The sequence below is a fragment of the Ipomoea nil genome, unplaced genomic scaffold, assembly GCF_001879475.1.
Source record: "Ipomoea nil cultivar Tokyo-kokei standard unplaced genomic scaffold, Asagao_1.1 scaffold0465, whole genome shotgun sequence".
Taxonomy (NCBI): Eukaryota; Viridiplantae; Streptophyta; class Magnoliopsida; order Solanales; family Convolvulaceae; genus Ipomoea; species Ipomoea nil.
In genome coordinates, this window is record NW_017616893.1 from 793,650 (window position 1) to 805,445 (window position 11,796).

Below are 11,796 nucleotides of genomic sequence, written 5' to 3' on the forward strand. Positions count from 1 at the left end.
AAGCTTCGTATTACTTCTCACTATCCTTAATTTAGCATAAGGGGAAGTATTAGAAATATTATTATTTGTATAAGAAATAAGAAATTTACCATCTATCAAGTGATTGAGTTTGATCGTATTTCCTTATTCCTAGTAGGGTTTGTATTCCTATTAGAATGTATACATGCTCCTTATATATACCTGCAAATATCATTGCATAATCAATACACATAAAATCTCTTTCAACATATATACTCTCATATAGTATAATTCTCTTACCTGAAGGTCACAAATTCAATTCTTTTTTATATCGTCACAATCAAACTCAATACACATAATTTTTTACTACAATTTATCTCACACTCGAATAGGACTGAGGTTTTTCTCATCACCTAAAAACATTTTTAAAAAACGATTCACCATGGCATTTAGTAACATATTTTTATAAAACTTTTGACCATTAACATTTAAATTTGAGAAATATTTATGCTTTATAAATTGAATATATTCATGCATGTCACGCAAGTGAATTTGTTTTGTTTGTTTATATATTTGTTTTGATTGCATGGTAGTTATGAATAATATATTTGATTGGGGATCTGTACCCGGTCCAACATTGGCATCATATCGAATCTTTGTTGGTTTATTGCATGTATTCATGATATGTCTTAAAGGCATAAATCATTGAATTTTTGTTGTTTTCTTGGATATAATAATATATAGCATCGTATCACATGTGGCGATTGCAGCAAACTTGTTGCAGATCAGAGGGCGGCTTTCATGTGGACTCGCTGTTTCCTGCCACGCGCACCACAAATTGGTAAACTATATCATGTATGTTCTTCGAGGTTGTACTTATAATGTGAACTTAACTATAAATTTTTATTTTATTTTTTTTTTTTTGCCTTATAAATTTATTTTTAGTAAATTCATTATATTTGATATAAATTATTTTTTCAGTTCATTTTAAAGCTGTATTTGGAAATCCAGTAAATGTTTTTTGAAAATCATTTTTCGAGTTCAGTATTTGGAAGAGTTTGAAAAATCGAATTCAACGGAAATCATTTTCCGATCAAAAGAAAAACAGTGGGCAAATTATGCTGAAAACGGTGGGCAAATTATGTTGTACAACCATGTGCATCATACATGGTGCACACAGAATTAGATTCATAATTTCAAATCACTGAACTATATATTCATAATTTGATAACTATATAGTTTAAAAATTATGAATCTACAATATAAAAATTATAAATTTACAGTACAGATATTATGAATCTACAATTTAGAAATTATGAATCTACAGTATAAAAATTATGAATCTATAGTATAGAAATTATGAATTAATAATATAAAAATTATGAATCTATAGTATAGAAATTATGAATCTATTCATAATTTGATAACTATATAGTTTAAAAATTATGAATCTACAATATAAAAATTATAAATTTACAGTACAGATATTATGAATCTACAATTTAGAAATTATGAATCTACAGTATAAAAATTATGAATCTATAGTATAGAAATTATGAATTAATAATATAAAAATTATGAATCTATAGTATAGAAATTATGAATCTATAATATAAAAATTATAAATTTAATTCCGTGTGCACATTGCATGGCGCACATGGTTGCACAGCATAATACTCCAAAACAGTGTTGTTAGTGTTATTACATTTTACTCCGTTAATATTTAATTTTAAATGTATAAAGGGTGGTTAGTGTTATTACAATTTAAAGTAAACTTACTTTATAGAGCAAATAATAACTTTAAAAAGAGTAGAAGGATTGTTAGAAGAAATATTAGGAGAAGATTTAAAAGTCCTCAAACTCTCAAAGTAGTTTTTCCTTTTAAAACATTCCCAATTTGGGATCCGGAGGCAATAAGAGTCTCCAGCAAGTGTACCTGTACAGATGAAAAAAGGGCAAATGATCTCTTCCAAAGTATGACTATACAAACCACTCCAGCCCTATTCACACAACTCACAATCTGATTACTGGAGCAATTATGCAACTATAAAAGTTACTAACAGCCCTATTGCTAACCATTAAACATTTGAGCTTTTGTCAACACACCCCCCAAAGGGCCATCGTCTCCTTGGCTCCTTTCTGACTCGGTACATTACCAAAGCATCCGAGAGATTGAATACATTACCAAAGCATCAGAGAGACTGAGCTAAGCAATTTTTGCACGGGAGTACTTTGACCACTGAACACTCCTCTCTGCTGTTCAAAATTGATAACAGAATCTTACATGAAGGTGCCTATTTCAAAGCAAGAATAATTAGACAACGCAACAAACTTACTGTGGTTGGGCATTGGTGATATATTTGTAGACCAAATTTCACCTTCACCGCTCAGGAAATTTCAGTAGACCAGATGGTAGATAGGGCAACCACCTCAAACTAGTATTTTCAAGTAATAAACGCAATCTAGTGGAAGAATCTCTGACGACAGCGTGCGGATCCGAGTTCTTCATACTCAGCCTTGGTTACACACATCGTTTCAAAATCAGGACTTGATGCCAAAAGTGATCCACCACGCCATACACCAAGTATAGGACTATATAAGCAAAGAAAAAAAGAGTAATGTTAGTTGCAGAAGCAAAAAAGCTTGTCTATAGTTTTTGTTTTAAGGGGAGAAGAATTTACTCTTCTTGTGTTGTAATCTTCACACGATATTTATCAGGGACAAGAGGGCGAAGGTCATTTTCTCTACAATTAAATAAAGCATTTAAATCAACTCCCAGATAAAGCATCAAATAAGATAAATTTATTTATTTAAAAAAAAAAAAAAAGACCTGCAAAGAGAGCAAAACTTACAGTCTTTCAGCAAACCGAGGAAATAGTGTACTTCCACCGGTCAAAATGATGCTAATCAAACCGAAGACACTAACAGTCAGAGACAATAAAATCACAATACTAGCAGCTTTAAAATGCTAGGACATGCACATTACCTCTCATAGAGCACAGGGTGAAGATAAGAATGACAGGAATTGACAGCTCGAACAATGCACTCTGCAAGTCCAGTCTGGTTCATTCCTGCAAATGACCAGAACCTTTAGGTATTAAAGAATTTAAACATAGAAGTTGAAACAACCCCCAAGGGAACATTTATTGACACACACTCATTTGCTAAACCACAAAACCAATGCAAAAAAACACTTCACAAAACCTTCCAACTAGGACTTAAAATAATGACACAACAAAACGTCAAAACCTCAACCATTTATAAATTTCTTAGAAGATAAATTTGACTATTGAAGTAAATGCTTCCCATGTTAAATTCAATAGTTCAACAAAAGTTTAAAATATAGATTTTTATACACACCCAAGTCTGCTGGACGGAAAATCATCTCAGGGACAAGGAATCGCTCATTTGTCAAGCTAAATTCCTGTTTAAAGAATAAAGAGAAAAATCATTAATAAGTTCAAATATCAAGACAAACAAATTCATGATACCAAATATTACATTTTTTGTCAAGTCAACTTTTGACACATCAATCCTTTTTCGATTATCAGGGTCATCATTATTCTTTCCATGTTCCACACTATTTTGGGTTTCTGTTGCTTGAAGTGGACTTGGATCATAGAGACTCATATATCTTTTTGCTTCCTCTGGTTCTTTTACAAAACCCTTTGTATATGTAACACCATCAGGGAGTACATACGTGCATCTGAACAAATTATCCCTGCCTGGCTTCCTGTAGGATTGATGGGAATAACCATTAACTATTTAAGTCTAAGATTGAGCAAAATGCAACTTATTTGCAAGAAAAATATCAGCCACATGCTAAGGAAGAAAAAAACATCTATAAATTGGTTATTAGCAGCCAGCTATTAAGAGAGGAAAACCAATCAGCCTAACCATAAATGAATATGATGGCATATAATGCATCCTTCAAAGTTCAATATCACCATTACTCATTTTACCTCATTAGTGTAATTTATTCAGGACTCCAGAACACCATGACTGAGAAAGATTTTGTTTCGTTCCTCCTTTAAAGCGGGCAAGGCAAAACTAATATTAATATCTGGTTTGATGTCTCCTTAATGTACTTTCAAACGCACATTTTGCCTCTGGTTCTTACCAGTTCTTAAACTTGTGCAAGTTCAGTTGCAGACTACTCAGATAAAATGTATAAAAATTACTTCATAATAAACCATAAAAACCCTTCTCCTTTTGGAAACTACATGACTAATGCAACAAGGATAGAAACTACAGAATTCAACAGCTTTATTTTTTTTTTCAGTCCAATATTTTGTACAACTTAATTCATTAAATGAATAAAAAAAATAATCCGTATATGTACATTCTATGCAACTAATATAAATATAAACTGTAAGAAAATTAAAAAGTTTAATCAAGTAATTCCAATTCTCTTGTTCAATCCCACCCCCAGCTCCCCCCCCCCCCCCAAGCCCCCCGGGAAACATGAATCTTTTTTGTTCCTTACCATTTCATAGAAATTATTACCACTTAGCTAATTAAAGAAACTTTTTTAAAATATTATTATATAATAATTATATAATAATAATAAACATAAAAGTTTTAGAAACACAAACCTAGCAATTTGCAAATCTCTGGCAACATTCAAAGAAACAAAGCAGAGCTTCTCTTTAACATCATCCATAAGAAAGCTTTCATCCATGAGATTCACACTTCTATAACTCACCAGCTCCTTCAAGTAATTACTCAGAGCCTTTCCCCCAAGATCCAACCTTTTAACCCCATAGTTGAGAGTGAAGTTCTGGAAAACTGGAGCAGCATGGGTGAAGGAGAACCCAGAGTCCACAACGAGGCTACATTGGGCCTTCGAAACAAGCCCATAGGGTCTACGGGAAGCCTCATAGAGATGGACCAAAGAAGGAGAATCTGCCACGAATAGTCCCCGGAAGTTGAACTCTTCAAAGATAATTTCATCTATGGAGCGTTGGATAGATGGAAGGGTGAATAGGGGTTCAGTGAGGAGGAGGGAAGATTGTGAGGGGGTGACTTTGAGGGTGGTGAAGATGTGGGACCAGATTGAGGATTGGAGGTCAGGGTTAATTACATGGCCACGGTCAATTGGACGGCGGGCAGTGGCCGAGGTGAGATCAGCATCTGGGCCAAGGAGTTGGTCTGCGATGAGCCACTTCTTCGATGAAAGTGGGCGGCCCATGCAGTTAGGAACTACAGCAGCAGGGTCTCTCTCGCCACCAATTCCTGCCTTGATTAGGCCACCACCATTGTCTACAACCACCACGTTCGACATGACCTGCACAGAATGAGACATAGACCTGAATGTGAACCTTTTGGGTGAGAGAGACTAATTTATGAACATTTTTTAACTATGGATGCAAATATGAAAAACTACAATGATTTTACTGTTTCTAGTCAAAACAGGACTTCACTTCCCATTTTATGTATTCCCAAGAAATAAATAAATTGGCATATTTCGAATCCGTATACAAGAAAAACAATACTTATACTACTGATTTCTATTAAAACAGTAGTACAAGTATCGTTTTTATGCTCATTTATACAAAGTACTTCAAATTGAAATAGCAGACCCTCTCATCAGTATAATGAATTGAAAGAAAACAACCATCTATTTTCAATGTAACCTTTAATCACAGCATACAACTAACAATTAAAAAAAAAAAATCAATAGTTCATTATAAATGTAGCTTTTAATTACAATTGGATACAAAATAAATAAATACAATGGCACTACAATTTTTACTTTTTTCATCTTAAAACACCTACAAATGGAAGAGGAAATACCGCTCTTTATCGTGCCGTCGATTCACCGTCAATTGGCCAGACTAACAAAGCTTGTGGCCGAGGGAAACGCCATCCAGTCACCGCGCCGAAAAGCGGTCAACGAGCCGCCGTAGAACAACGCCGACGCTGTCGTTACGAGAACAAAGCTGCCGCCATTGATACGAGAGCAAAGCTACCGCCGTCAAAGAAGAGATGAGAGAAGATGAAAGGAAAGGACGCTGCCAAACGCCGTCGAAGAAGAGAGGAGCGGAAAGGAAAGCTGTCGTCGCTGTCACGGTGGTGTGAGAGTGGAGGGTTAGGGTTTTTGATTTTGGTCTGAAGTTGAAATGTTTCTGGGTAAGGAATTAAGGAGTGAAACAGCAAGTATAGTGTATTCAATATAGACTTACATACACTTTTAAGGAGTTCTAGTATATGTAATTCCGAATCTTACTCCCTAAATTTTAGTCTATGGTAGATTTTGATAAATTATTTTTTTATATGTGAATCTCTATATCAAAATTTTATATTTGAGAATACAAAATGGAAGTATATATAGTATTTTTTCTTTTAAAGTGATGATTTTAAATGACTTTTGTATAATCTTTCTAAATTATTTTACAATTTTTTAAACTTTCATCAATTTTGTACCGAGTCTATAAAAATTCATAAGACAAATATTTATAGATTTTTAAAAACTTTTTTATATTAAAAAGTCTACAAAAATCATTAAACTCTAAATTGATATCAATGTATAAAATATGAGTATAGATTTATTATATCAATATTGAATATATTCACTAAAAAGACATCAATTACACCCCCCCCCCCCCCCCAAAAAAAAAAAAAAAAAACTAAAAACTAAAATGACATCAATTGATCAATCATCATTTAATTTTTTTATATAAATAAAATTAATGTATAAAAATATATTGTTAAAAACAACTCATTTAAATTTTTAAAATAATACTCATATCGATATTTTTCTCAATATATCATTTTAACAATTGTTTGATTGATCTATAGTAGTGACATAATAATGTACCTAACACTATGACTTGATGAGTCTACAATAGTAAGTTGACGACCTTGTTGTCGTGATTTAATAAATTTAGAACAATAACTTAATAAACTCACATAGTGAATTAATAAACATGTAGTTGATTGTGATTTAATAAACTTGTAGTAATGATTTAATGAACTATTACATATAATAAACCTATAATAATAACTTAATGAACTTACAGTAATAACTTAATAAACTTATAGGTTCATTAAAAATATTTAAAGAAACCATTAATGTGTGTCATTTAAAAGATCTTAGTTATTATATTTTAGTTATTTTTTATACACTAATTTTATTTGTTCAAAAAATAAAAAGAGAAAAACAAACTTTGGTATATTTTGATTATAACATGGTTTCATGTTACTATATAGATCACTAGTAATTGTACCCGTGCGATGCACAGCTATATATATAGTATATAGAATATACATTATATAATAATATAATAAGATGGAAAAATATACCGTTTGAAAACGTAACAAATTTGAAATGATAAACTTTGTAATTTTATTACACATTGTTGAAGACTTTTTTGTACACAACATTTTTAGTCGTACTTAGACATTGTACATTTTCGCCACAAATCAAAATTTTTAAACCCCTTGGGTTACTAACTCTCGAAACAACTACCTACATTTGGCAATGGTTAAAGACAGACATTTTAAAAAATAATCTCACTTTTGAGAGTGTTTGTCCTTGGCTTTTGTTTATTGCCATTGTCCTTGACTTTTATTTATTGTCATAGCATCAAAGAAAACTGCTTTCGTTGGAATTTGAAAGGCATTCTTAGATATGACGGTGTTAGTGACATTGTGAGAATTAAGACCCTTGTTTCTACATTTGTACCACACATGATCTAGGTTTCCAACACGTAATCATCCAATCTTGTAACAATCAACTTCATACCAATACACAGTCCTAGAGTGTGATCAATATTTCTCAAAAGCATAACAGGTGAACCCACTTTGAAAGTCAAAGCATGGTTCGGTACTCCAGAGCATCGCAAACCATTCAAGAATTATAGGGTGTGCAAATCCGGTAACATATCACCATTTGAATCGTACTTACAAACAGAATCACAGCTCAAATCAATCCTACCTTCAGTCCATTATGATCATTCATGTATTGATTAATGCTATCTACCACATCCAATCAATGAACAATGGTTTAAGAATAGGATCTAAATATAAAATAAAAAAATCAAACATCACATTTTTCTCTTTATTAAAGTTATTTTTTTCTCCAACAACTGAACTATAAAATCAAATATTATTAAAGAATTGCTTATTATGTTTCTTGTAGTTTTTATTTGAGCCACCAAGATTCTTCAGTAACAAACCAACATATTATAAAGTTTACTATTCTAATATTAAAATCTTGCTCAACACAAATTTTGTCTAAATTTAAACTATTATGATATTATATAAATTATAACATTCCATCCATAAGATACACCGCATAAAACTAAAATAATTTTATTGTTGATCAAGTGTTAAAAAAGATTGATAATGTATACATACTACACTATCTAACAATTATATATATACACACACGCACACATATATATTGGACATATATCTAAATTGAAATTGACATTGACATAACTAAATAGCAAAAAAATTTATGTGTAATGTATACATACTACACGTCTAATGTATAAATACATACAAATATCTAACAGTTATAATTTTATTCTAAAAAAAAAAACAATTATAATTATAATATATATAGAAGAAGAGAGAATATATCTAACACATAAATATTAGAATTCTCTAGAAGATCAGATGAGAGAATTCCTACCTCAGCTCTGGTCCATCTCTCGTCTCTTTCTCAGTATCTCTCATAGCTCTCTCACTATATTTTCATTTCCAGAAAACCCATCTACACTCTTGTTGTAGTAGAGATCTGGAAAGCATTCCTACCAAAAGCTTAGCTAGGAGCGACGATCAAGCATCTAGAAAATCCATCTATACTCTTGTTGTAGTAGTTTTTCATCTCTTACACGGTAATTTTTTTTTTTTTTAAATTTCATCCTTTCTTGTACAGATGAAGTATAATATGTACTAATTTCTGTAAAAATATAAGCTTAAAATTTCATATTTCAAGCATTGTTTGCCGCATTTCGTTCACAAAAGTACAGATCTAACCTCCATTTTTTAAGAACGGTTACAGATCCATACTTGGATTACTTGCTACCTAGTTTAAAAGGGAAAAATTCCTTCAATTTCGTCGGTCTTATGGACTTTTGGATTGCATGCAGAATTGCAGATAGTGTAACAATCATATAATCTTAATTCATAAAAGATAAGCTTTTCTCTCTTAGTCGATAATATTAATCTCTCTCAATTCTGTCTCTATACTAATTTTATGAGTGGTGAAAAGTTGTCTTAAAAATATGAAATTATTTGCCTCTGTTGCCCCCTTGAGACTTCCGTTCATTTCCCATTATTGTAGATCTGATCAATTTCCTCATCTGCCTGGATTTTTTGACTGCTATTTGGAGACTGTTGAATTCTTCAAAATCCAGAATGAATTTAAATCTTTAAGTTCATGATTTTTTCAAAACAGGCAACTTGTATACTTGAATTTATTCATTTGAATGTCTATCCTATGTTGTTTTATTAAGTAAATCTATTCATTCTCTGGACGCATGATTGTTTTCTAACAATTCTAACATATGAACTTAGTTAAAAATTTCATATGTGGGCGTGAAGTATTCTGAAATTTACAGTTTTCAAATAGGTTGGAATTGTTTCATGCGCCATACATAGTGTCAATCTATTTGATAACAGGTCCAACATATTCATAATCAAAATATACATATGTAATCACCACTCAAAAAATGCCACTGGGCATTTATGTGTACTAACCATAGCACATTAAAACCAACTTTGGTCATTGCTCTTTCATTTTAATTAAAGAAAAAAAGAAGAAAAAAAAGTTCTTTTACCACATTAAAAAGTTTATTTTAAAGTATACTGATAATCATTCTGCCGTTGTAGAGGTTACTGCTTGCTTTCCATCTGGTCAGAGTTCCTGCATTGTATTCATAATTCATACTACCTTATTAGTTTTAATGATAAAAATTATATACAGAAAAAGAAATGTTTCAGTAGGTAAAATCAGTTGGTAGTAAGCATTTTATAGTAAATTCAGATGCTGAAAAAAAAACAGTTTTACGTCATCATCATAGAACAAACATTCTAGGCTCTTTCTTGTTTGGCCACATCTATCCAGTATAAAAGTATTATGTTCTTTGGACTGACTTTATGCTGTACCGAAAAATCAACATATTTCGGACTACTCAGGTTATTCGCTATAATATCTCTGAAAAGTACTAAACTGTACATATCTTTTACTAATATTGACAAAGGATTAAGAGTTGGTACCTTTGTTATCAGAATGGTGCTTCCTTTTCCTACCTATGACAGCTGATCCAGTAATATGCTTCATTTCTCAATGATGGTGTTTTTATTTGCTATCCTTATACACACTGCTCCTTTTATATTCAATGTTAACGATATTAAGTTTTTAAATTTCGAATCCATGAGGTTTTGATATAATTGCAGGCTTTCTTTATCTCGGAATACTAAAAGATTAGCCTGGTATTAAATTTTGATGTGATCCAAACAAATATTGTTTAATTTGTTTAACATTGTATAATTTCTTTAACATGATAAGAGCCCATATAATTCCTATACATTGGAAGATTGAACCACCATTTGATGCTTGCATCATCATTTCAACTTTAAAACCATTACAATTGGTCTATTTATTTCTACGTATACTCTCTTTTGTTTGACTTATAATAGCATAGTGATTCACACATAATTCTAGTATGTGGTGCTTGTACATATAGTCAACTGTGCTGGAGATTTTTACTAACATCTGTTTCTGGATTTTGCAAATGATGAAATTTCATTCTGAAAACTACCAACGTGTCGCATGACTATTTGTTCATCCGCTTCAATTCTATGAGCATTAAGAAATTCTTCACACTTCATAACATGACATTGCTTCAACATGCAACTCCCACGGGTCGGACGGTCCGTAGTATAGTAGTGCAGTACGGTTGACATGCTGAACAAGGTGTTCAAACATGCAGTATGGCATTGCAAAAGACCAAGGCGAGACGTGTTGTACAATAAACCAACTTATCGTGCGGCCAAACGGATTGTGATGAGGTCCGAGTGTTTGGGTAATTCTACAAACTGCATTTTTAAACGAAACAACTTATTAGAAAAAGAGTCTATATCCCCAAACAACATTAGATAAAAAAATTAAAATATTTGTAACTCGTACACCGGATCTCCTCATTGTGAAACTGATAAGCTACTTCACCGTCAATAAAACTCTGCAAAAATTGCTCTGCTCTACGTCCGGTGTTTAGTCTGGTGGGGAATGTAATGGAAAACCCTAAAACATTCATTACCATCAACCACGTTTGTGCAACGACAAACGAGTAATTTGTCCGTCCCTGCTCTCTTATTAAAGAGAACATACAATACCTTCGATTGTGTATTGTATGAATAAAATATGTAACAATCTTCACTTCGTTTGTTAGTTGAACTGCGTTTGAACTGTATGATGCCCACATTTCCATCTCTCACAACGTAGTGTATAAAAACAAAATCGTACTGCTTTGGTAATTAAATATCTTTGCACTGATGTTAAATTTCTTATATGTGATGGTTGTATGTATTTATACGTACAACTGATTCAATACTGAAGAATAGAATATTTATTGTCTGACATATAGCATGAAGAATCATAAAATATATTGTAATTATGTATTTGAACGGATAGTCTTGAAGAATCATAAAATATATTGTAATTATGTATTTGAACGAATAGTCATTTCATACTGATGGACAATAGCAATAGCATCAGGGAATATATTCGTCTTGGAAATGTAAAATTCGGACTATTGTTGTCACGCTATATTTAAATATATTTTTCTCACTCTATAAGTCGGACCATTGTGGTTCGACTTTCAC

The 11,796-nt window shown here is 31.8% G+C and overlaps 1 protein-coding gene across 2 annotated transcripts; it reads right to left on the reverse strand.

Annotated features, from left to right (window-relative positions):
- Positions 1–1,802: 1,802 nt before the first annotated feature.
- On the reverse strand, positions 1,803–6,104 carry LOC109173206 (actin-related protein 6). Of its 2 annotated transcripts, none has more exons than XM_019322505.1 (9): positions 5,755–6,104; positions 4,554–5,245; positions 3,460–3,691; positions 3,319–3,382; positions 2,945–3,029; positions 2,811–2,861; positions 2,640–2,702; positions 2,295–2,550; positions 1,803–2,211 (listed from the first exon to the last, which is right to left on the reverse strand). In XM_019322505.1, exons 2-8 carry the CDS (start codon positions 5,240–5,242, stop codon positions 2,421–2,423), a joined length of 1,314 nt encoding a protein of 437 aa, XP_019178050.1. In that variant the 5' UTR covers positions 5,243–5,245; positions 5,755–6,104; the 3' UTR covers positions 1,803–2,211; positions 2,295–2,420. The 2 variants fall into 2 exon arrangements, with proteins under 2 accessions (XP_019178050.1, XP_019178049.1); XM_019322504.1 differs by having other exon boundaries at positions 1,803–2,214.
- Between the last annotated feature and the right edge of the window lie 5,692 nt (positions 6,105–11,796).